Genomic DNA, 26,005 nt, shown 5'->3' on the forward strand with positions numbered 1-26,005 from the left:
CTAGGGAAGCCCTGTGTGGGGTTCTTTTGCTTAGCATGGTTTTCAGATTCAGCCACCTTGTTGCTAATAATAAACCTCCATAGGATTATCATATGACGATTCCAAATTTGTTTATCCATTCTTGTGGGGTTTATCCATTCTTGTGGGGTTTATCCAAACACCTGGGTGTTTCTCGTTTGGCTATTATGAATCAAGCTGCTATGAACATTCTGTGCACTTTCTTTTTCACACCTAGGGCTGCACTGCTGAACCACAGGGAGGCCTACATTTAACTTTACAAGAAACTGCCTCATAGTTTTCAAAGTGGTTGGCTCACTATACACTCTTAGCAGCAGTGTATGAGAATTATAAAACTGCTCCACGTCCTCACCAAAATTTGATACTGTCAGTCTTCTAATTTTAACCATTCTGGTGGGTGTAAAGTAGTATCGTTGTGGGTTTAATTTGCATTTCACCCATCCTCAAATTCACTGATTCTTCTGTTGTGCTCAATTGACTGTTAGTACCATCCAATTTTTTTTAACCAAGGATGTCAGTTTTATTTCTTTAGGTTTTTTTCTATTTAAAAAGTTAATGTATAAATTACACAGTAAAATTAACCCTTTTTATTGTACATGCCTGAGAGTTTTGACAAGCATATGTAGTTGTGTGACACTACCACAATTAAGACAAAAGCTTCCAGCAGTCTTTAAAATTCCCTAAGCCACTTTATAGGCAGCCCCTCCCCCGCCCGCGGCGACCACTGCCCTGCCTGTCCCTTTGCGTGAACGTCCAGTGAATGGGGTCACACAGCTTGGAGCCTGACACCTTAGGTACAGCTGTGCATCCGTTTCTGGGAAGCCGTGGGTGCCCCCAGCGGGGTGAGAAAGTAACCTACTCCGGCTAAGAGTGTAATTCGAGCCCGATAATCCAGACGCAGGGACGAGTCGGCTGCAAAGTTAACACGAGTCACGCTGCGGCTGGAAAGTCGGCTTGCTTCGGCGGAGAAACTCGTTCTCTAGAATCCCGAACTGTCAGAACCTCTGCTGTTTGAAAGTGTGTCCGTGAGAGTAACATACCCGACGTTCGCCTGTAAGATCCTGGTCGCTTTGACCTGCCGAAGCAGCCAAGTTTCCACCCAGCGCAACACAAAGCTGGTCGTTTTCAGGGAACCCGGAGCGGTTCATTTGTGGTCCCGCCGCGACCGGAACCTGGGCCCGGCCAGCCTGCGGGCTGAAGCCCCAGCGCGGCATCCTCGCGGACCGCACGGCCGCGCCCCGAAGCCCGCCCAGGACGACCCCTCCCCCCACCCCCGAGCACTCCGGCCCGGGCCTCAGGGACCGCTGGACCCGCCCCGGGGGGCCGTCCGCCCGCCCAAGGACCCCGCGTGCCGGCTGCCCGCGCCACTGCCTGACAGCGTCCTCACCGGCCCCGCGCCTGCTGGGGCTGCGGCCGCGCTCCTCCGTCGGGCCGCCAGGCGCGGAGGCGAGCGCCCTGTCTCGCGCGTGCAGAGCCGGCCCCGCGCCAGCCGCCCACCGGGCGCGGCGCCGTCAGGCAGTGGCGCGGGCAGCCTGGCACGCGGGGTCCTCGGGCGGGCGGACTTGGGCTGCGGCTGCGGCGACGGCAACGGCGACAGGGGGAACGGCGGCGATGCTGTGGCCGCGGCTGGTGGCGGCCGAGTGGGCGGCGCTGGCCTGGGAACTGCTGGGCGCCTCGGTGCTGCTGATCGCGGTGCGCTGGCTGGTGCGGCGGTTGGACAGGCGGCCGCGGGGCCTGGGCCGGAGCGGGCCCCCCGACCCGCCGCCCTGCGCGGCCGCGGGCCCAGTCCCTGATCCAGGTAAGGCCGGTCCGCCGGTGGGCCCGCGCCCCTCCCCGGCCTGGGTCCTCCGCCCCCTCTTCCCCAGCCCGGGCCCCCCGGGCTCCGCACCCTTCCCGGGGCTCCCCTCCCCGGCCTGAGTCGGGGGTTCTGGGAAAAGACCTGGAGTAAAAGTCACGAGTCCTCCGCGCACAGACGGTGGGAGAGAGTTGAGGGTGGGAGCCTGGGTGCCGCGTCTGTGCTCAGTTTTGCTGGTTTGACCCCCTCATCTGACTGAGAAGCGCCTTGCGCGCATCCGGAACGCGGCTTCGTTCAGTTTTCATTCACCCTCTTACCCGCAAGTCTGGTTTCTTCCTGGAGGGTAAGCAAGAGCTCCTCAAGTACCCTGATAAGATGAAATTTTATTAGCAGAAAGCGTAGTTGATGACCCCACCTTGAACTCTCAGGGCTAAAGCCGTCCTTATGGGTGACTTAGTTTTTACAGCTGAGGAAACAGGCTCCAGGAAGGTCCTGCTCAGCAAAGATGACACAGGTCCAAGGCAGAAGCCAGGTGGGGACGTAGGCCTGTTGACACGAAGTCCAGCTTGCCTTCCAACCTGTTGAGATGCTGATTGTCCTACCTTCTCTCATCCCCTTAAGAAAGTTTCAGGTGGTACTTTTAGGAAACAGCATGCTCAGTTGTCCAGTTACACTGTCGACACCGTGCCAGAGAACCCAGTGCAGGACGCCAGAGTCGAAAGGCTTGCAGACCCTAAAGCTAAAGGACGTGTGAGGCCAGTGGGGTCAGGGGCTAAGAGATTAGAGTTTCGAGTGCCTTATTCATTAAATTCTTTTTTAATTTTTAGCTTTCATTTCTAAGTCATTAATACAGAGCAAATAAACACATGTGAAAAGATGTTCGACATCACCAGCCAGTAGTGAAATACAAATCGAACTTACAATGAGATATCACCACACACCTATGAGAATGGCTACGATAAAAAATACCGACGGCATTTGGTAATGCTGGTGGAAATGCTGAGAAACTGGGTCTCGTTTACTGCTGGTAGAAATTTTAAAGGTGCAGCCATTCTGAGGTCAAGACTGTCAGTTTCTCAAATAGTTGAACCTGTACTGCACTCCTGCGCATTATCCTAGAAGGACGAAAACTTATTTTCACACAAAAACCCATATGCGATTGTTTATAGCTTTATTTGTTTTTGTTTTGTTTTTTGTTTGTTTGTTTTTGTGCGGTACGCGGGCCTCTCACTGTTGTGGCCTCTCCCGTTGCGGAGCACAGGCTCCGGACGCGCAGGCTCAGCGGCCATGGCTCACGGGCCCAGCCGCTCCGCGGCATGTGGGATCTTCCCGGACCGGGGCATGAACCCGTGTCCGCTGCATCGGCAGGCGGACTCTCAACCACTGCGCCACCAGGGAAGCCCTATAGCTTTACTTGTAATTGCCAAAAACTGGAAACAGCCCAGATGTGTCTCGAGGGGTGAATGGTAAAACTGGCACCTTGGAGCTGTGAAATGCTGCTCAGCAGTGAGGCAGAACTGTTGATCCATCAGCAACTTGGGTGGAGCTCAAGGGCATTACGCTGAGTGAAAAAAGCCGGTCTCAGAAAGTCTGTAGTGTACAATTCCATTTACGTAACATTCTTGAAACAAAAGTATTATAACGACAGAGGACAAATCAGTGGTTGCCGAGGGTAGGGGACAGTGGCGGAAGTTGGATAAGACAGTAAAAGGTCAGCAGGAGGGAGATCTTTGTGGTGATGGAACAGTTCAGGAACTAATCATGTCCATGTGAAGCTATACGTGTGATAAACGATCATGGAATTACATACAAAGACCCACAAGAGAAGAGTGACTGCAGAACCTGGTGAGGCCACGGTCTAGGTCGCTATGCTGCGCCAGGGTCAGCTGCCTGGTTTGAATGACGCACTGCAGTGTTTACGGTGTGCCACTGAGGGAGGGAAGCCACGTGATGGGTTCACAGGACCTCTCTGTACTGTTTTTCACTTCTTGTGTTTATTATTATTACAAAATAAAGAGTTAAAGAAATCCTGTATACATCCATTTAGGTTCCCCAACGTTAGTATCTTACATAATCACTACAAGTAGGAAAGCCAGGAAGTATTATCCAGTCTGCAGACCTACCTCAGTTTCCTATACCTGTACCTTTACATCTCTGTCTATCTATCAGTCAGTGGATGGAGGTCTGGCAGACACTTCTAATTCCAGCGCAGGGTCAGCAAACTGTGGCCCACGGGCCAGATCCTGCCCACACCTGTTTTTGGAACACAGCCATATTCTTCCTTCCGTGGCTCTTGAGTGTTTGGGGGGACTTTGGCTCACAAAGACTCAAAATTTACTCCCCAGCCCTTTACAGAAGTTTGCTGAGGGCTTCTCCCTTCTCAGTGAGGAGACTGGCTCTCATTAGCCACAGTATGTACAATTATTTGCTGGTTCCTAGAGCACACATAAGATAGCTTCAGAATTGCTCGCCTAGACCACTGTGAAAACCCACCTGCCAGCTAGAGGATAGTGTTTCTCTCTCCTTCCTCTGTCTTTACCCTTAGAGGTCGTGGTCATGTGTTGTCTTTCAGTTAGTACATTCCTTCTCCCCAACTCATTATGATACTAACTGGTAATACCCTTGAGCGAATTTGTTTTGGTTTGTATTCCACTTGGGGGTCTCCCCCTGTCTATTTGTTTATCTACGTACTTTTTGTGTATGTGAATTAAACATGCTTCTAAAAGTCAGAACGTGTAAAGGCGTGTTCAGAAGCGCTGTTCTCCCCTGCCCTCTGTCCTTACTGTCTGGTTCACACCCTCCCCTGAAGCTAAGCAGTCTCATTATTTTCTGCTTTATCCTTTGCTTTTCCATACATGAGCAGATACTTGTATATTGTATTAAGAATATTAGTAACAGGGCGTCCCTGGTGGCTCAGTGGTTAAGAATCTGCCTGCCAATGCCAGGGACGCGGGTTCGAGCCCTGGTCCGGGAAGATCCCACATGCCGCGGAGCAACTAAGCCCATGCTCCACAACTACTGAGCCTGCGCTCTAGAGCCTGCAAGCCACAACTACTAAGCCCATGTGCCACAATTACTGAAGTCCGCGTGCCTAGAGCCCACGCACCGCAAGGAAGAGCAGCCTGCGTTCGCCGCAATTAGAGAAAGCCCTCACACAGCAACGAAGACCCAACGCAGCCAAAAATTAAAAAAAAAAAAAGAATATTAGAAACAGAGTGTACATGTTTGTCTTTATTCAAGTTGAGTTTCTAGCATGCTGTGTATTCTCCAAGGCTGCTAAGTCTGTATTACTTGATAACGTCATAGCCCTAACTGACATTAATGGATAATTAGTCAGTGTCAAACACATCCATTATTTTATCTAATTCTCATTACAAGCTAAGAAGTAGAGCTGTTGTTATGTCCATTTTATAGATGAGGAAACTGTGGCTTAGAGTTACATAACTTGCCCAAGCTCACCCAGTTAGTGATATAATGTAATGTAATTGTTCCATTTAGGGCTTGCTTCGTTACAAGGACAGACCCCCCCTCAGACTAGCCTGTCTTAAAAAGGTAGCTTTTAGGACTTCCCTGGTGGTGCAGTGGTTAAGAATCCGCCTGCCAGTGTAGGGGACACGGGTTCGAGCTCTGGTTTGGGAGGATCCCAGGTGCTGCAGAGCAACTAAGCCCGTGCGCCACAACTACTGAGCCTGCGCTCTAGAGCCCGCAAGCCACAACTACTGAAGCCTGCTTGCCTAGAGCCCGTGCTCCGCAACAAGAGAAGCCACCGCAATGAGAAGCCCACGCACCGCAACAAAGAGTGGCCCCTGCTCGCCTCAATAAATAGATAGATAGATAGGAAAAAAAAGGTAGCTTTTGAGTAAACACACAGGGATGGTATGCAGAAGAGAATATTATCAGGATCCGGTGGATTCCTCTCTGTTAATTCCTAGCATTTGCCCCAGTTGCCCCTGCCCCTCAGACTTTGCCTTGCATGTGGCTTCAGCCTGTCCTGTACCTTTCATATCAGTTCCTTATCACTTCTGTTGCCCTTATACCCAATATTCAGAGACTACCCTTAGGGGTGCTCCCTGGGTGGAATCCTGTGGTCAGTTGGCCTCCCTCTTCATGTTCTTTGGCAGCTCTAGAGGGGGCTGTGCAATACAGTCACTGTTTAAAATAAGTAATAGCCGTTTTTGAAATCTTGGAGGGGGGGAGGGGGGTATCATAAAAAGTTATTATCCAGCTGCAAGTATTAGGTATTAGTATCTTGTGAGTCTTGTTTTATCTGTCACTGCCCCCTCTGTTTTGCTGTCCTGGAGTAATTTAAAGCCAATCCTGGGATATCCTATCATTTCATCTGTAAACGCCTCCTAAAACCCTCTACTCTAGCTTCACTGATACACAATATTAACATGTCCAATTCTTTCTTGATTGCCTCTTCGAGTTTCTCTTCTTTCTCACCTGTCTTTCAGTCTTTGTTGTTACTCAGATCCCATTCTCGGCTTACTGGCCTTATGTGTGTTCCTTGTTATCCCTGGGTTATAACTACCGCCTATGGGCTCACGACTCCCGGAGCTGTTTTTCTCACTCTGAGCTTCTTATCTTCTGAGTCTCAGACTTGAAAATCAAAATGCCCACTTGATGTGCAGTGGGTGTTTCTAATGCTCAACGCCTAAATCCCCATTTGTTCTTTCATATTCTCTGCCTTGGGTAGAATCTCTAAGCATCTAGGCTGGAGATCTAGGTATTATCGTAGGCTGACTGCAATCCCTCAGACACCGCCCCCCACCCCGACCCCAGCATCTAATCTGTGGTCAAGACATCCTTTTTCTCTAGTCTGAGCACTCATCTCCAGCCCTATTAACTGCAGCAGTGGCCTGTACCCTGTCATTTCTTACCTTCTCCCCAATTCTGGCTGACCATGCTTAAACCCCTACCCCATAAATTTAACTGCTCTTTCTGTAAATATATTGATTAAAGCTCCAGCTGCAGTTCACATCCACTTGCTTGGTGGCTGAATAACTTGAGCAAGTTACTTAGCTTCTCTGATTTAGGATCTCTATCTGTAAAGCAGGAATGAGCAATGGTGAAAAACCTCCATGTGGAGTTATCGTGAATTTTAAATAATTTAGTGCAGGCAGGGTGCTTAGGACAGAACCAGGCATGTGGGAAGCCCCCCAAACATTAAACATTAGCTGTTTGTTTTCAGTATTAGCAAAATGACTGTGGAGCTATCTGTATGCTCTTCTGTTTAAATCTTTGCATAATTTCTCATGACTTATAAAGTACAGATGTATCTGTAGGATAACTTTCTGCAGTTGGAGTTTTGATGCATATCATCCAGTTGCTTTCCTGGGGATTTGTTCCTAATCACACCACAAGTGACAACTAATGGGTGTGCCTGTTCCCCCAGCATGCTGACCTCCCTAGAATGTTGGTGTGATCAGATCGTGTCATAGCACTGGGCTGGAAGATTCATATCCGAGTGAACCAGACACTGCCTATCTTAATCTTGTTTAGATTGTTATACATTCGGAAACAAAAACCTAATGAAAATTCTCATAGAAAGTTCATAGACTCCAAAGAATATGGGGAAATAGTGGATTGAAATGAAACTTAGAAGCCAGCTTTTTTTGGCCGTGCCACGAGGCTTGCAGGATCTTAGTTCCATGACTAGAGATTGAACCCCCTGCAATGGAAGCACAGAGTCCTAACCACTGTACTGCCAGGGAATTCCCTGAAGTATAGTTGATTTACAGTATCATATTAGGTTCAGGTTACAGCAAAGTGATTCGGTATTTTTAGGTTGTACTCCATTAAAGTTAAAGTTATTACAAGATAATGGCTGTAATTTCCTGTGCTGTACAGTCTATCCTTGTTCCTTGTCTAGTTTATACATAGACATCTCTTAACCCCATACCCCGATCTTGCCCCTCCCCTCTCTTCTCTCCCCACTGGTAACCAGTAGGTCCCTAAATCTGTGAGTCTGTTTCTTTTTTGTTGTATTCACTAGTTTGTTTTATTTTTTAGATTCCACACATACGTGATTACACACAGTATTTGTCTTTCTCTGTCTGACTTATTTCACTTAGCATAATACCCTCCTTGTCCATCCATATTGCCGCAAATGGCGAGATTTTATTCTTTTTTATAGCTTAGTAGTATTCCATTGTGTATACATACCACATCTTTATCCATTGATCTGTTGATGGACACTTAGGTTGCTTCCATATCTTGGCTATTGTAAATAATGCTGCTATGAACATTGGGGTGCACATATTTTTTCAAATTAATATTTTTGTTTTCTTTCCAAGAGTGGAATTGCTGGATCATATGGTAGTTCTGTCTATCTATCTATTTATTTATTTAATTTGGCTGCATTGGTCTTAGTTGCAGCACTTGGGATCTTTGTTGCAGCATGTGGGATCTTTCGTTGCGGTGCATAGGCTTCTCTCTAGTTGTGGCGTGAGGGCTCTAGAGTGCATGGGCTTAGTTGCCTGGCGGCATGTGGGATCTTAGTTTCTTGACCAGGGATTGAACCCACATCCCCTGCATTGGAAGGCAGCTTCTTAACCACTGGACCACCAGGGAAGTCCCTATTTTTAGTTTTTTGAGGAACCTCTATAGTATCCTCCATAGTAGCTGCACCAATTTACATTCCCACCAACAGTGCAAGAGGGTTTCCTTTTCTGCACACCCTCTCCAGCATTCATCATTTGTAGCCTTTTTGATGATGGCCATTCTGACCAGTGTGAGGTGATATCTCATTGTGGTTTTGACTTGAATTTCTCTAATAATTAGTGATGTTGAGCACCTTTGCATGTGCCTGTTGGCCATCTGTATGTCTTTGGAGAAATGTCTATTCAGGTCTTCACCTCCTTGGTTAAGTTTATTCCTAGGCATTCTATTCTTTTTTTTTTTTTTTTTAGATGTTGGGGGTAGGAGTTTATTAATTAATTAATTTATTTTTGCTGTGTTGCGTCTTCGTTTCTGTGCGAGGGCTTTCTCTAGTTTTGGCGAGCGGGGGCCACCCTTCATCGTGGTGCACGGGCCTCTCACTATGGCGGCCTCTCTTGCTGCGGAGCACATGCTCCAGACACGCGGGCTCAGTAGTTGTGGCTCACGGGCCTAGTTGCTCCGTGGCCTGTGGGATCCTCCCAGACCAGCGCTCGAACCCGTGTACCCTGTATTAGCAGGCAGATTCTCAACCACTGCGCCACCAGGGAAGCCCGATTCTTTTTGATGTGATTTTAAATGGGATTTATTTTTTACTTTCTCTTTCTGGTAGTTCATTATTAGTGTATAAAAAAGTAACAGATTTCTGTGCATTAATCTTGCATCCTGCAACTTTGCTGAATTCGTTTAAGAGAAGATGTAGTTTACAGCCATCAGATTGATTTTTGTTCTCTTGGGCCTAGGTGAAATGACAATGGATACCATCTTGGCTCGATTGAAACTCCTGAATCCAGATGACCTTAGAGAAGAAATTATCAAAGCTGGATTGAAATGTGGACCAATTACATCAACCACAAGGTTTATTTTTGAGAAGAAGTTGGCTCAGGCTTTCTTAGAGCGCAGTACACTGCCTTCCCACCCTCTCGACCACGCCGCTGCAGGTGCCCCAGCCCTGGGCCAGGACACACAAAGGGTTGTGACGTCTGTGGTAGGGAGCCCGGCTGAGCGGGTCAGCTTTTCTGAAGACAGAGATTTTGGTTATAGTGTGGGCTTGAATCCTCCGGAGGAAGATGCCGTGACGTCTGAGACCTGCTCAGTGCCTTTCAGCGCCTTGGCCGGGGTCGGCAGCCACAAAGCCATGCTGCGGGCCTCTGCAGAGCCGCCTCTATACTATGGGGTGTGCCCAGCGTACGAGGACGCCCCGGCGAAAAATGGTAATGTGACCAGTGCCGTGGTTCTTAACACACGTGGTGCGTGGACAGCAGGGGGAGAGGGGTTTTGAAAATCACAGACTACAGAGGAGAAGAAAGAAGACTTTAATCACCATAATCTCATCACTCCAAATTAACCATTGTTAGCATTTTTGTATAGAATGTTCCTGAATTTTTTGTAAATCTATATAGAAATTTTTAGAAATTAAGAAAATTGGATTCTTTGGAGATACACTTCACTTACAAATATTTATGGGCTGGCTCCATTTTTTGATTAACCATCTCCCTCCCTTTTTTTTTTTTTTTTTTTTTTTTTGTGGTACACGGGCCTCTCACTGTTGTGGCCTCTCCTGTTGTGGAGCACAGGCTCTGGCCCAGCTGCTCCGCAGCATGTGGGATCTTCCCGGACTGGGGCATGAACCCGTGTCCCCTGCATCGGCAGGCGGACTCTCAACCACTGCGCCACCAGGGAAGCCCCCCTCCCTTTTTTTTTTTTTTTTTTTTTTTCCGGTATGCGGGCCTCTCACTGTTGTGGCCTCTCCCGTTGCGGAGCACAGGCTCCGGACGCGCAGGCTCCGGACGCGCAGGCTCAGCGGCCACGGCCCACGGGCCCAAGCCGCTCCGCGGCACATGGGATCCTCCCAGACCGGGGCACGAACCCGTATCCCCTGCATCGGCAGGCGGACTCTCAACCACTGCGCCACCAGGGAGGCCCCCCCCTCCCTTTTTTTAAAAAATAAATTTATTTATTTATTCATTCATATATTTATTTTTGGCTGCATTGGATCTTTGTTGCTGCACGTGGGCTTTCTCTAGTTGCGACGAACGGGGGCTACTCTTCATTGCAGTATGCAGGCTTCTCAGTGTGGTGGCTTCTCTTGTTTTGGAGCACGGGCTCTAGGTGCACGGGTTTCAGTAGTTGTGGCTCGTGGGCTGTAGAGCACAGGCTCAGTAGTTGTGGTGCACGGGCTTAGTTGCCCCACGGCCTGTGGGATCTTAGTTCCCCGACCAGGGATCAAACCCACATCCCCAGCATTGGAAGGCAGATTCTTAACCACTGGACCACCAGGGAAGTCCCTAGTCATAGTTTTTTTTTTTTTTTTTTTTTGCGGCACGTAGGCCTCTCACTGTTGTGGCCTCTCCCGTTGCGGAGCACAGGCTCCGGACGCGCAGGCTCAGTGGCCATGGCTCACGGGCCCAGCTGCTCCGCGGCATGTGGGATCCTCCCGGACCGGGGCACGAACCCATGTCCCCTGCATCGGCAGGCGGACTCTCAACCACTGCACCACCAGGGAAGCCCCCTAGTCATAGTTTTTTACTTATTTTTTAAAATTATTTTTATTTGATCGTTGGTCCATAAATTTTATTTTTTAGTATGGAATAATATCCTTGGATATAAAAACTACATATAGAGATACAAAATATGTATCATTTATATCCATGTACATACATATGATCAAACCTACTGTGTTCTTTTCACTAACTAAAGCCTTTTTTCTTGAAGATTAAAAATCTGAAATATTAATAAGAGAAAAACCAGACCACTGGCTCAGTCGTTAGTTACCAAACCCAGGGCTTCAATTGTGAATTAAGTGACGGTGGCTGCAGTTACTCATCTCTGCTTTTCCCACACAGAAAGGATTCATGTTTATGAAGACCAGAAGGAAGCCTTGCAAGCTGTCAAAATGATCAAAGGATCCCGATTTAAGGCGTTTACAAGCAGAGAAGATGCAGAGAAATTTGCTAGAGGAACTTGTGATTATTTCCCTTCTCCAAACAAAACCTCTTCACCACTTTCTCCTGTGAAAACAGTGCCGCTCTTTAGCAGTGGTGGGTTAAAAGGTAAATTATCTAGCGGTTTGCATCTGGCGTTACTGTCAGATTTACTCCTGGGTATTTTGTTCTCTTTCCTGGTAACTAGTTCTCTCCACCTTTGAGAGCAGCCCGGTTTGCTGGGAACAGAGAGCTGAGGCCCAGGCCCTGGAGCAGCTGGAGGAGGGTGGGTCAGTACGCTGGTCTGGGTGGAGGTGACGGGGGCCAAGTGGGTCAGGCAGCTGCTGAGGGGACCGTGGGAGAAGCCACGAAAGGGCCTCCGTCGCCTTCTGTTCTGTTGCCTTTGTCACACTCTTGCTCCCTGTGGCCTGTTGGGTTCAGGGCCTTTTTAGGTGCTGAGACCTTTCTACTTACCCCCCTGAAGCTACACCTCCTTCTAGGACTGTGGCACCTGCTTGGCTGCAGACGATTCTGCGGTAGCTGAACCATCCAGCCAGAACGCTGGCCAGCGCCACTCCCAGCTCAGGACCAGGGTCTTGTGAGGGGCCTTTGCCGTCAGCATCGTACAGAGCCCGGCACCCCAGCCTCGTGTGGCCCCTCTGCCCCGGGGGCTCACGGCTGCTCCGCTCTCCGGGCTGGCTGGGGCTCCCGAGGATGCGCCTCTCCTCGCAGGCAGTTGGCCTTGGATCGAGAGTCCGTGTGCCACCTCACGGAGGCCAGAGTGATTTGGGGCGCTTAGAGGCCCCTCACACTTGGTGAAGGTTCCTCGAGATAGCCTTCGTACCTCTGCAGGTGTCGTGATTCGGCCAGCAAAAGTCCCTCTTGGCTCCCTGCCTTTCTGGGGATGCTCCCCGCTCTTGGAAGGCCCCTTGCGAGTGTGGGTGGCGTCTTGGCCACGTGCCGTCCCACTCCTCCCCCGCCTTCTCCGCAGAGCGCCCCCTCCCTGCCGCGGGCTGGGACACGTCCGTCTGCTGTGGATCATCTCGTTTCTTCCTTTTCACTACAAGCAGATCATCAGCCTCTGTGGGGAAGATTTTTCTTGCCCTCAGTGAAGCACATAGTGCATGATGGGAAAATGTGAACCTAAATGTTCTTAAATTCTGTCTCTTAACAGACGGGTTGTACGTGTCCGACTCAGAAACAGCAAGCAAAGAGCGAGCGAACAGTTATAAAAGTCCCCGTACTCAAGATCTCACTGCCAAACTTCGGAAAGCTGTGGAGAAGGGAGAGGAAGACACCTTTTGCGACCTTATCTGGAGTAATCCCCGGTATCTGATTGGTTCGGGGGACAACCCGACCATCGTACAGGTAAGCCTGCTTCCAGCATCATTAGCATCAAGACTGCGGTGATGAAAGTGAAGCCCCAAATCTCTGGTTTTGTTCCAGGAAGGATGTCGGTACAACGTCATGCATGTTGCTGCCAAAGAGAACCAGGCTGCCCTGTGCCAGCTGACCCTGGAGACGCTGGAGAACCCCGAGTTTATGCGGCTCATGTACCCGGACGATGAGCCGCATATGCTGGAGAAACGCATCTGCTACGTGGTGGACCTGTACCTCAACACCCCTGACAGAGTGGTGCGCCTCGTAGCCGGGCTCAGGGCGGAAACAGTGTTTGGGTGTTTATTTACCTCGTCCCTGCACTGCGTCAGCTCAGAGGAGATGCACGTTCGTTGAGGTCAAGAGCTCAGAAAGATACGGTTGGACCCAGACCCGCTCACACGTGAGAAGTGCACCCCGCTGGCCGGCGCTCCGGGGTCCCAGCTGGGGTGGAGCCGTCCCCAGGACACGTCCCTCCTAGCCTTTGTTCAGAGAGTCCCGAGCTGATAGGAGAGTGGGCGAGTGCCACAAAGCTAAAGGGAGAAGGACGTAGAAAGGTTTTGGTGCCTTGTAGTCTAGTGTCCTAGATATGTCTTTCTTTAAATTTTTATTTCATTCATTTATTTATTTATTTTGGCCGCGTCAGGTCTTAGTTGCGGCATGCAGGATCTTTCGTTGCGATGCCCGAGCTTCTCTCTAGTTGTGGCATTGGGTTTTTCTCTCTCTAGTTAAGACGCGTGGGCTCAGTAGCTGCGGTACGCGGGATTAGCTGCCCCGCGGCACGTGGGATCTTAGCTCCCCGACCAGGGATCGAACCCACGTGCCCTGCGTTGGAAGGTGAATTCTTTACCCCTGGACAACCAGGGGAGTCCCAGTGGGGAGATGGTGCACAAGGCTTAAGTAAGGATTCTTGAAACAGAAGAGTTTTTACATATTTATATGAGGGGAAAACCCAGGGATGGCTGAGAACCAAGGATTGTTTCTGAGAGAAACCTAGGGGTTTGAGAAGTCATGGTGGGCAGGAGAGGGAATAAAAAAAGCCTATTGGATTGTTTCGTAACATACTGAATATGATACATTGAACCCCAGAATTGCAAGCGAGAATAACTTTTCAATTAACAAGAAAGAAAAGGGGGAATGGAGATAAATTTGGCCACGCTAGCGACATTACAGGAGGGCAGAAAAGAGGAAACGGTGGTTACATGTCAGCAGTAGTAGGTGCGGAATGGGGCAGGAGGAACAAACTCAAAGTGTGCGAGACGCGCGTGGACACAGCACGGCTGCGCGCCACCTCAGCCGGGAAGGGCAGCTCCTACACGCGATGCAGAGCACGTGCCCTGCGGGAGATACAGTCGTCTCTTAATGCCTGTGCAGCGCTCGTTGAAAATGTGCATCTGTGGATCCACAGAGGCCACTGAATAAATTCTTGAAACTGGATGTTACAGGTCACATCCTCTGACCATAGGCACTAAGAGTAGGAATCGCTTCAAGTGCCTGGACTGTGTAGCAAGGCCAGGGGCTCCCCAGAGGGTGTGGTGTGGAGGGAAAGCTGGGTCACCAGGCGTGGCGGGAGGGCCCACAGCCCGCCGGCCGCGCGGGAACGGGGCAGAGGCTGGGGCCACGTTGGCGGGGCTCGGAGCAGGTTAGAGAAGGACGTTGTGTGCGTGAGGGAGAGGGGTGGCCAGAAGGAAGGGGTGCGGGGGGCATGTTGCGGTCTGATGCCCTGAACGCCGAGTGGACGCTGCCGCCCCGATGTGCAGCGGCCCCGGCCCCGTGGGGCTGGCCGGGAGCTGCGCCAAGGCTGGACCTGGGCTGCAGGGCTGGAGGCGACTCAGGTAGACCGTGGACCAGGAAGCGCCTGACCGGAGCATAGCTCTGCTCGTTCCTCCTGTGTCGTCTGCAGCTGTGGAAGGCCGGCCGGGGGTGCTGGCAGGGCCTGGGTGGCCTGCGGAGCCCCAGCGGCTGACTGTGGGGGACAGGGAGTGGTGGTGCCGGCAGGGTGTTGAGGTAGCGAGATGCCCCTAGAAGGTGCGAAGCAGGGGTCGGAGCCGGCCTGAGGGCGTTTGCTTGCACAAGGCCCCGGGGTCGCCTAGTGGAGGGGGGGCTGGAGCTGGGAGTGTGGGCACGGGCCGCAGGGCCCTTGGGATTCCAGGGAGCTGGGGGAGAAGCTCTGGGGATGCAGCGTGGCGTCCGGAGGGAGGGACCTGAGGGCTGGAACGTGCGGTGGCCGCAGGTGGACTTGAGCGGGTTCTGTATGGGATGTGCCGCCTCTGAGCCTGAGGCTGTCCAGGTGAAGGTGCCGGAGGTGGTGGCTCCACAGCTCGGGGGCCTGCTGGCCTGCGGGGAGCCCGGGGAAGGATGCCACCGGGGCGGGTCAGCACTGAAAAACCTCGTGAAGCCAGGAGGGGAGAGTTTCGTTTGCTGCAATATTAGCGACTAGAGAAAGTTCTGAGTACAGAGCAGACCATGGTCTTTGCTTCATTCTGGATGTTGTCTTCATCTGTTTATTTTGCTTTTTGCACATTGATTTTAAGACACTGTTCAGGGCCCTGAGTTGTTAAAGCTGCCGCTGGCTGAGCAGCTGTTACACCCTAGCTCTGTTGTAAGCTCCCCACAGGCACTAGACACGCAGGAGCCGGGACGCTGTGCTGGGCTCACGCCCTGGCATAAAGTGGGTGTGCGCTAGCCTGCCAGTTGCTTTTCAGTTATAAAAGCGCTGTCTTCTTATAGTCTTTTATTTTTGAGTGTTTTTGTTTGATTGTTTGTTTTACTAAATACCTATTTTTACCTTAAAGCAACCTTATGAAACAAAAGAGTGTGTATAAGGAGTAAGTGTTCTTCCTTTTCATCTCTCTCAGGGCTACGACACACCATTGCATTTTGCTTGTAAGTTTGGAAACGCAGATGTGGTCAATGTGCTCTCTTCACACCCTTTGATTGTAAAAAACCCAAGAAATAAATATGATAAAACACCTGAAGATGTAAGTACCTATTAAAATGCTATTAGTACATGGTGTTAGAAATGAAAATACATAAAATTACAGTCTGCGATCACAGCTATTGTGACGACTCAGGTAACTGTGTGTGACTGTGTTTGCCTTGTGGCACATCTTAGAACCCTAATTGTTGAGTAAGATGTGCTCTGTGAAGAAGATGCCTCTGTAAAGCCAGGAGGGAGTGAACTGACTCAGTTTGCTGATTTTATTTTCCTGAAATGGGTGGTCAGGTTGTTCTCAACAGCTCACTGTCTTTTGTCAAGTTCCCTCTGTGAGTACTTCAGCTGACCAGGGTCAGAGAGAACAGAGGAGGTGGTGCTCCTGCTGCTGCTGCTGGTGGTGAGGATGGTGGTGATGAGGATGGTGCTGGTGAGCCTGATGGTGACCGGTTGATGGATGGTGGAGGTGGTGAGGATGCTGCTGCTGAAAGTAGCTGACGTGTGTTGAGCTCAGTGTGCACCAGGCGCTGTCCTGAGCCCCTCCCCGGTATTCTCACCTGGCCCATACAAGCCTTAGGAAACAGGCCGTGTCATGATCCGTCAGCAGTTGAGCACATGTGCCTTAGAGAGGGCAGAGGTGCCTCTGTGTGGTGAGGTGGAGAGGAGAGTGGGCCTGAAAAGAACTGGAAGGTGGTTAACTTGTACGAGGCACTGGAGCTGTGAGCTGGCCTGGACCTGCCAGCCCTTTGGAAGTAGAATCTGTAAGGTCTGATTCTGGCAGTGACACTTCCTCTGTAGTTGCTAGGATTATGTAAGTCGTGCCTACTTCTGTAGAAAGTTTAGAATACTCATAAAAAGGATAAAATTTACCGGACAATTCCGCAACTCAGAAATTACCATTATTTTGCATAAATCTGACTCACCTTTTTGTGTGCATGTGTATGTATATTTTCTCAATATAAAGTGCTATTTGGTAACACGTTTTTAGAGCGTTGGACATCTCTCACAATCAGTTACAGAATTTAAAAGAAAATACTTGCACTACTTGAAGGGTCCACTGTGCGGTTGTAGTTTGTTTCTGTCACAGGCTGGCAGGAGGTGGTAATTGTGTGGTCCCTTCCTTCTTATTTTAAGGTTATTGGTTCTTTTGGTGTTTTTTATTGTTTGTAGCTAAAAAGTTCACAGTTCTCTAATGGCTGAGAACATCGATTCCTGTAGTTGCAAGAATAAAACCTGTGTTCGTGTTAGATGGGACTTGTATATCAGCCCAGCCAAACCACAGCAGACAGGCTCCTAGCCAGCGAGGTGCCCAGACCGATGGTGCGGGCGTGTCTGCATCTCTGCTCTGACTTGTTGGTGCACCTTAAGATTTCCTTTCCTTGCAGAAAATTAGGAACCGTAGAGCAGCATGAAGAAAGAAGATAAAATTCACCTGTAATCTCAGAGTTTGTTCTTCTTTGTCCTGGCCCCTCGGAGCCTTTACAAAACGAGAAGGAGGAATTACACTGTTCAACACACATTTTTTATTGTGGGCTTTATGAAATACTCAGCATTAGGATACTATCCTTGTTTCATTGACTTTAAAACTTGCCTTTATGAAATCATTTTAATGATAAGAAGATGTGATAAATCAGATTTAGAGTGTTCACGTACTCTGTTTTTTTAACACAGGTTATTTGTGAAAGAAGCAAAAATAAATCTGTGGAACTGAAGGAGCGGATTAGAGACTATTTAAAGGGTAAGTGGAGAGTGGGCGCCCGAGGTGCGGCCCACGGTGGGGAAGTCCTGGGTGGCGTCTAGGCCGGGCCTTGCGTGCAGGAGTGAAGCGGGGGCTGCTGGGACCCTGAGTTACCCTGTGTTGCTCCTCCCGTTTCTGGGAGACTGAGTGGTCAGTCATTTGGCTGTTGCTCACGGCCTTGCCCCTCGACCTCCGCGGCCCTCTTCCTCAGGCACAGCCTGCGGGGCGGCGGGGAGGCGGGAGGGGCCTGCCTGGATCCCCTCAGCCGGCCGGTCCCCCGCCCCTGAGGCCTCGCCGCCCCGGATCGCCGCGCTCCAGGCCGAGGGCCTTTCAGACTGTGGCCTGCGGGGCAGCACTTCCCACTTGGCTTTCGGGGCCTCGCGCCTCTGGACCCAAGCTCCGGGCTCGCAGGCCGCAGGGGCGCGAAGGCAGCCAGGGGCGGGAGGCCTTTCCCAGCTCTTCCTCTGCCTTGTTTCCGGGCAGTTTGAGGAGTTGGTCCCGCTCGCTGGATGGCCTTGCCTCGGATGCGTGAGGCTCTTTGGCCTCCCCTGTCTGCCCGTCCGTACTTCTCTCTCGGCTGCTGTTCCTACCCGACTCCCCGTTCGTTGGTCTCCGTTCAGTGCAGGGGTCGGCCAGGCCTGCGGTGGCTCCCGGCGGCCACCACGGTCGCTCGCCCGCTGTCTCTGGGCCTTTCCCGTCCCCCCGTCCCTGTGGCCTCGCTGCCTTTCTTCTTTCCAGGTTGTGATTCTAGGTCTGTTTGGAGATGGGTGTTCAGTGATACAAAACTGTAACGAAACAGAAGAGGGAGCTGGGGAGGGAGGGGGTACAGCGTGTCTTCTCTGTGATGTTCCTCCGGCTTGGCTTCCGCTGCTCTGGTCACAGGCCCTGCCTCGTAAGGACCTGGGGGTGAGCAGGTGTTTGCCGCCCCCCATCCTCTTCTCCTTCGTTTCACTTCCCCGCAGAGGAAGAACGCAGGGCTCGTTATGTGCAGGAGGCCGGCGTGGACTGGCCTCTTGCCCGGGTCCTTTGGCTCCGGAGCTGTGGCGGCCTTTTTATTCACTGTTAGCGTCACTGACTCGCGTGCAGAGCCCGTGGGGTAGCAACTGCGCTGGTTCCCAAGCTGGTTCCCAGGTGCCTGACGTCCACGGGGTGCAGGGCTGTCCACGCAGGTGCTCCAGCCCTGGTGTGTTTCCTCTCCCAGGTCACTACTACGTGCCCCTCCTGAGGGCAGAGGACACGTCTTCTCCCGTGATCGGGGAGCTGTGGTCTTCAGACCACACGGGCGAGGTCTCTCACATCGGCCACGGTGGAGGTAGCCCCAGAGACCCGGTTCTGACCCTGCGAGCCTTTGCAGGGCCCCTGAGTCCGTCCAAGGTGAGCATCTGTGGAAGCTTCTGGAATAGCTCCTGGCCATCCCACCAGAATGCTGGGTTGTTCCAGCCTTTTGCTTTGTGCTTGGTCCTGGAGACCAGGAGCCCAAAGAGTTGTCAGTGAGGCTTCAGAACTTCCCTGGAGAAACGAGTGTCTTGACCCTGTTCTTTCTTTCTTTCTTTCTTTCTTTTTTAACATTTATTTACTTATTTTTATTTATTTATTTATTTATTTATTTATTTATTTATTTATTTATTTATTTATTTATTTATTTATTTATTTATTTATTTATTTATGCTGTACGCGGGCCTCTCACTGCTGTGGCCTCTCCCGTTGCGGAGCACAGGCTCCGGACACACAGGCTCCGCGGCCATGGCTCGCGGGCCCAGCCGCTCCGCGGCATGTGGGATCTTCCGGGATCGGGGCACGAACCCGTGTCCCCTGCATCGGCAGGCGGACTCCCAACCACTGCGCCACCAGGGAAGCCCTACTTATTTTTAAATTTATTATTTTTATTTTATTTTTGGCTGTGTTGGGTCTTCGTTGCTGCACATGGGCTTTCTCTAGTTGCGGGTAGCGGTGGCTTCTCTTGCTGTGGAGCACAGGCTCTAGGCGCTCAGGCTTCAGTAGTTGCGGCATGTGGGCTCAGTAGCTGTGGCTCGTGGGCTCTAGAGCGCAGGCTCAGTAGTTGTGGCGCACGGGCTTTGTCGCTCCGCGGCATGTGGGATCTTCCCAGACCAGGGCTCGAACCCGTGTCCCCTGCATTGGGAGGCGGATTCCTAACCACTGCGCCACCAGGGAAGCCTGCCCCTGTTTTTATTAGCCAGGGCGGGTATGTGATGAGCCGTGCTTTCGAGAAGCGAGGTTTCCCTGGGCTAATGCTCCTCACACCAGCGTCACCTGACTCCCGTCCCCAAAGTGCCCATGGCCCTTCGCACACCATATTGCCCAGGTGGCTAGGCTGTCCATTCCAGGGTCCTTGGATTTGTACTGTCACTAGGAAACTTCCATTTGCAGACTCTGGTGTTCACCTCCCAGACTGAGGTACTTCATACACTGACCTGTATATAATCTTTCCTCTTAAAAGAAGTTGTAACTATTGATAGTTAGTGCCCTGAAACTGTAAAAACGTTAGGATTAGACTCAGCTGCATGAAATACCGAAGGCACAAATATTTATCTTCCTGTCGTGTGATGGGAAGGTGACGCAAGGCCCTCGGGGTGGCCCCTCTGCAGTGTCTCCCTCGGGGCCTCCTGGGGCAGCTGTGACCCTCAGCCCCGCCCAGGCCTCCCCGGGGCTCCGGGCCTCACCGGGTGCAGCCACGGCCCCGTGGCTCCAGGGCAGGTGGGCGTGTTGCCCGCGCTGGGTTGGTGGGGGAGGGCTGCCCGGTGACGTGGGTGCCTAGCGCAGCTCAACACGCTTCTGTTCTAGGCGGAAGGTTTTCGCCGACTCTGGAAGACCCCGCCTCGAGAGAAAGCGGGCTTCTTCCACAGTGTCAGGAAGTCTGATCCGGAGAGAGGCCTCGAGAGAGTGGGAAGGTACTGAAAGGGCACGGAGTGACAGAGGACCGAGTGCTGGTGTCACCCTGTGTGCTGTGCCCTCGTGTGCTGACTGGGGCTTTCAAAACACTAGTTCCCAGAAAGCGTTGACTGGAGACTTTTAAGGCCTTTGCACTAAGGTCTAATTCCTTGCGAACGTGCCCCCTGCAGCTTGTACAGCAAAAGTCTCCGTTAAAACAGTCCCTCCCGGGGGTGGGGTGGCCGAGGGGCATGACAGTGTGTGGGAGAAGGTGCCGCACAGCCATGGAGAAGATCAAACACAAGAGGGGGGCGTGGCCAGAAGCTGCTCGTGAAAGAAGCCCCTGAAAAGTGTGTTTTCCACAGTTAAGCTAATTTACAGTGTGAGCAAATAAGCTTAATTGAATCATTTTAGAACTTTTTCTCAAAATAGGTGCCCAGCTTTAGGTTTACGACTTTAAAGTGAAAAGGACCTCTTAAGTGTTCATGTCTGGCCCAAACCAGAATCACCTCCGACTTTGTACGGTTTTATGAGAACCGAAATGTCCTCTGTTAGTGGAGTTTTACCGTTTGCCCTTTTTTTGATATCTCGTGAGTGTTGGTGTGCGCGGTACACTTGGGCTGGGGTCTCCTTTCTCCCCGTGACCTTGGCTTGCTCTGTTAAATGGTCTTACCCCGTGAGGGAGCGCTGCTTCAGGAAGTGGAGTGCACTAAATTCAGCCCCAAATTTAGGATAAAATGGAATAGTAGCCAAGATTGCAGGTGCTGTTTTGGCACTTCCAGTGTCAAATGGCCCTTTTCTGTTTAGTCAGTTCTGTGAGTTTTGCTTCTGGTCTTACAACTGGTTAATTTGCTTTATTCTTACAGGCAGCTGGCTCATGAGCTGGGGTATCCCTGGGTCGAATACTGGGACTTTCTGGGCTGTTTTGTTGATCTGTCTTCCCAGGCAGGCCTGCAAAAACTAGAAGAATATCTCACCCAGCAGGAAGTGGGCAAAAAGCCCCAACAAGACATGGGAGAAAATGCAGCCTGTCTGCAGGAGGACGCCTCAGCCCTTGGTAAGAACATGCAGTGCGTCCGCGGCTGGTGGGACTGGCAGCCCGTCCTGTGGCCACATCCATGGCAACCAGCTGGCTTCCTTCTCCTTTTCTTGCCTGTGAGGGGGAACAGCTGGGCCTGGAGCCTGGCATTCTGTTTGCGGGCTCCTGCTTGCCTTTCCCAAGGCATGTTGCAAGTGGTTTTCTGTCGTGGAATCTGAGGAGGGAGGAGGCTTGGAATGCGGGAGTGACTCGTCACAGGGTTTGCGCTGTGCGGGGTGACACCCCACAGCCCCCCTCCATACCGTCTCTCCCTCACAGGCCGTCACAGGAAGTGCAGCAATTCCATCTCTGTGAGGGCGTTTCTAGATGAAGATGATGACATGAGCTTGGAAGAGATCAAAAACTGGCAAAACACAGCTCGAAACAACACCCAGCCCACGGTGGCTGCTTTTGGAGACTCGGGGTGTGACATCCTCCCCTTGGAGCAGCAGACAGACCTCATAGAAGCCTCAGCCCCGACCAGTCCCCGCAGCAGCAAAAATGGGTTGTGCAGCCCCCCGAGTCACGGCAAGACCCTGGGTGGGAAGAGGCCAAAGGCCCCCAGTGGGGAGGGGGCCTTCCTGTCACCTGTCTCCGGCTTGACTGTGGAGTTTGATAAGCTGAACTTGCAGAATCTAGAAAGTAGCTTTTCTAAGACACGCAGTCCAACTGTGAAAACTAGAGAGAAGAGGATTCTGACGTCAAGAGTGAACATAGCGGAAAGTGACATGTTAGCACCTCTTGCTGCTGACAGACTCGGGAATGACCCAGGAAGAACAGGGTGCGGAATGTCAGCTGGAATGGCTGACGTGTGCCTGGACCCCGACAGTCCCATGCAAGAGGCCCGTCACGGTGGCGATTCTGAGCCCTCGGGGGTCCCTGCCTCAAAGGAGCCCGTCCAGAGCCTCTTCCTTTTTGGGTACGAGTCGGGAGGCACACACACATGTCGAGGGGCGGTGGGCACGGGCGCCACTGTGTGATTCCCGGACGGTTCCCTCCACCCTGGCCTGCCTGACGGGCACTTATGGTTCCATCTCCCTCGCGAGTCTGTGGCTCCTCGGGGGTCCTCCCGGCCGGCGGGAGACAGCGGCCTCCTTGCTCACTCGTCCTTGCAGCCGCTGTGCTTCCCACAATCACTGAGCTGTCCTGTGGGTTTAGTTTGTTTTAGGAAGAAAGGTCGTCTTGGGGTCGGTCTCAGTTGCCCGGCTGATGGCCCGTCCCACCTTCTGCTCCATCAACCTGGAGGGGGGTACGCAGAGCGCATCTTCCCAGCAGGGCCGGGGCGGGTGTCTCCTCCCCACGGGCAGTGCGTCCCCCCGCTGCCTGGATCTCGGCCCGACTGCCGGAGCCTGCCGTGGCGGTGCTGGGCCCTCACAGACGCCTCTGTTGCTCTGCTGGTTCTGAAGGGGGCGGTGGTGCCGGGTGCGTGTGTGGTCACGGCTGTTCTGCTTTTCTCGCACCTTCTAGAGAAGAGCCGTCAAAACTGGATCGCGATGTTCTGGTGGCCCTGGAGTGTGCGGACGTGGACCCTCAGCAGTACCCGGCCTTGCACAGGTGGAGGAGCGCCGTGCTGCGCTACTCGCCCACGGACAGACAGAGGTACCCACGGCCTGGCGGACGGTGTCGCCTGGTTCACGGGGGAGCCCACCGAGAGCGGGGTCAGACCCGCTCGCCCAGCTGACGGGGCGCTGCCCGCCCTGTGGCCGGGGCTGGCAGAGCAGAAGGGGTGCTGCTGAGCGCTGAGGGGGGTGGGGCGGGGCAGCCAGGGCTCCGCCCCGGTCCCGCGCCCCTCGTGCGGGACGCAGTAGTGTGAGCTTGCTGTCACGGGGGAGGCACCTCTTCCCGGAGCCCCAGCGGTCCCCGGGTCGGGGGCCCAGCTCCGGTCTGTGGCCTCCGCTCTCCCCGCCCCGCCCCGCCCCGCCGTCCCTGCTGACTGCCCGTTTTCGGTTTCCTCAGCTGGCCCAGCCCCTCGCTGAAAGGGAAGGTGAAGTCTCAGCTGCCGGACGTCGGTGGTCCTCCAAGCGGCGGCAGCCCCGGGCGCTACAGCCCCGCTCGCAGGGGCCACCTCCACCGGATGTTGCGCCCGGCCCAGCTCGCCGCCTTGTAGGGCCTGTACGCGCTGCTGGGGCTGTCAGCTTGTTCTTTGGGTTTTTTTTAAAAAAAAAAGAAGAAAGGAACAAAGGAAGGTAATGTGTTTATTGCTAAAGTTTCACCCAGAGAAAATATATTCTGATTAATTTATCAATTCTCATTTAGAGGGTAAAAGAATTTTAGAAAATGCAGATGTCCTGTATAAAATGTAGCTTTCTGATATTTGGAGAGAAGTGGGTGAAAGCAAACTCAGACGGTTTTCTGGAAACCGTCAATGTGGTGGTGACAGGCTCCAGTTAGCTGCCCCAGGTGCACAGGAGGGCGCCAGAGAGGCCGGGGTGCCCCGCGGGCCCCCGTCCCCCGACAGTAGCTGTGCTCACTTCAGCTCTGTTCCTAAAACACAGGTGACTTTTGTGTCTCTTCCTTTGCTGGGGAGGGTCTTTGACTTCCTGGTTCGTGACAGAAAAGCCTCTCTGCTTTGCTGGTCAGCCCCACTGGTTAGACAGTGGCAAGGTGGGCCTCCAGGAGTGAACGAGCCTTCAACGTGTTGGGAGGCTTGCAGCGACACTTACAAGTTGAGTCATTTAAATGAGTGACCAGAGGATGAAACTAGCTTTTCTCTTGGAAAAAATCTAGCCGCTGGGAGTCATGCAAATAGTCACACAGCTCCCTCACCAGCAGTCAATGGAAGGTGTTTTCTTTTTCACCAGCACTTGACCTTTCACAGTGCACCTTATTTAGCTGCCAGTGCAGTGGTAATAAAATAATCTGAAAGTCGTTGCCGAGTTTCGAAATGTAGCCCACATTTTAGAACGCATCTCAGTTGGATTTGCTTTATGAAGGAGCATTGTGTTTTGGTACAGAAAAGAAAGGGTTACTCTGGAGGCCGTATCTGATCCCAGCTCCGTTCCTTTAGTGCAGTTTGTCGTCCGTCCCCCTTGGCTGTACCTGCTGAAGGGTCTGTGCGCACAGAGCTATCTGTGCCAGGACGCTGCAGCCGAGCTGAGGGCTGTTTCTCTGGGTGTCACCAACGACTGCTCACAGCGGCGTTCTGGGGACACTGCCAGTGTTTGATCCGAAGTGAAAACTTCTAACGCTTCTGCAGAGTTCAGTGCCTTTTGTAAATCACTTTTGGTTTTCCCGAAGTTACTTTTTGAGAATATACAGTGATACGAAGTAGACGTGAGATTTTTTTAGTTGTAAATATTCTGAATTTAAATTTATGTAAAAAAAAAAAACATTTCTTTCACACGATAATGAGAGACAGGTCAGGAATATTGGAACCAAGATTTGGATTTTAAAATTCAAAAGGTTGTTGCACAGGATGTTTTCACTTGTGTAGCAGACGACTTAAGTATACAACAGAAAAATACATTCTGTTCTAAAAATCAAGTGGCATTTTTAAAAGACATCTTTATTCTCAAAGAAATCAGGACACAGATGTAGTCATAGTGATCTGTTTTCTCTAAAATTTGACCATGCCGTCCTATATATTTTTGTAAATATTCAGATGGAAGTTAAAGTGATTTGCCCTTATTTTGCAGACTTCTTCTGTTTTCTGAAGTTTAGGCCTTCTTTGACTATTTCTCCATTTGTTTGTATAAGTTGGCCCCGGTTCCACTGAATGCACAGTCATGTGTCCTGTGGTGACTGTCTTTTTAAAACTACTTAATGAAATAAATTATTTTTAAAACCATGTGGTAATCATTCTGAGCTTTCAGAAAGACCTCTCTCACGTGTGCCCAGGCGAAGTGTCCTTTTCAGCACAACTTTAAGCAGTGTTGTGGTCACACAGGACGTTCACCTGAGACGGTTTGTTTGCTGTTTGGGGCCCTTTCCTTCCTAACACGGTTGTGAAAAACCTTGGCATCAGTTAAACTCTCGAATATTTTACAACTGCCCTGGGAAATGGGGAGCCTTTTTCTGTGACACTGACAGTCAGTGTGTAGTTTCTTCAGTTGGGAAGAGGTGACGGAAACCCCACTCTGAGTGGGGGGCGGCGGCTAAGGTGCCCCGGGCTGCATGCAGGCGGCTCCGGAAGCTTCCCCGCTCCTGGATCCAGACGGACCCTCTGGGATGGTGTTGTTTGGATGTTTCCAGAGGCATTCGCAGCTCAGAGGGAACAGCTGTGGGGTGACTGCCTCGTCAGGCGTCCCCAGCCGGGTTTGCCCTCCAGGCGGGTGGAACCGCGCGTTCTCGGTCATCTGTCCTACCTCGGGGCGGTTTCCAGTGCGACCTCCCTGGGCCCCTGTAACTAACTGACCCCGTCCGAACACCACTGTCTTGTTCCTGGGCTCCTTTCCTGTTTCTAAAATGCTGCCCTGCTTCTCAAAGGTCAAGTGTAAAGGGTGGACACGCCACGGAAAAGCCAGGTCTGCAGACAGGACAGCAGGGTGGCCGCGCAAGCTCAAGGGTCCAGGGGCCCAGGGCTCGGCTGCGGGGCCTCACTGCCCAAGGCCAGACACCTGGTGCCGCCTCTGGCTTTTCTGGTCTCAGACATTAG

The 26,005-nt window shown here is 51.8% G+C and overlaps 1 protein-coding gene across 1 annotated transcript; it reads left to right on the forward strand.

The window, feature by feature from the left end:
- Positions 1 to 1,583: 1,583 nt before the first annotated feature.
- On the forward strand, positions 1,584 to 25,195 carry ANKLE2 (ankyrin repeat and LEM domain containing 2). Its single transcript, XM_060119637.1, has 13 exons — positions 1,584 to 1,816; positions 9,214 to 9,684; positions 11,317 to 11,523; positions 12,569 to 12,762; positions 12,841 to 13,029; positions 15,630 to 15,752; positions 17,378 to 17,444; positions 18,646 to 18,818; positions 20,247 to 20,353; positions 21,200 to 21,390; positions 21,691 to 22,330; positions 22,879 to 23,010; positions 23,368 to 25,195. Exons 1-13 carry the CDS (start codon positions 1,630 to 1,632, stop codon positions 23,516 to 23,518), a joined length of 2,832 nt encoding a protein of 943 aa, XP_059975620.1. The 5' UTR covers positions 1,584 to 1,629; the 3' UTR covers positions 23,519 to 25,195.
- Positions 25,196 to 26,005: the final 810 nt, after the last annotated feature.

This window comes from Mesoplodon densirostris, chromosome 15, assembly GCF_025265405.1.
Source record: "Mesoplodon densirostris isolate mMesDen1 chromosome 15, mMesDen1 primary haplotype, whole genome shotgun sequence".
In the NCBI taxonomy this organism is placed as follows: Eukaryota; Metazoa; Chordata; class Mammalia; order Artiodactyla; family Ziphiidae; genus Mesoplodon; species Mesoplodon densirostris.

Coding starts and splice junctions, on each gene's coding strand:
- ANKLE2 (XM_060119637.1), top strand. CDS start 1,630: ATGCTGTGGCCGCGGCTGGTGGCGGCCGAGTGGGCGGCGCTGGCCTGG. Junction 1,817..9,213: donor GGGCCCAGTCCCTGATCCAG/GTAAGGCCGGTC, acceptor TCTTGGGCCTAG/GTGAAATGACAATGGATACC. Junction 13,030..15,629: donor TCAACACCCCTGACAGAGTG/GTGCGCCTCGTA, acceptor CATCTCTCTCAG/GGCTACGACACACCATTGCA.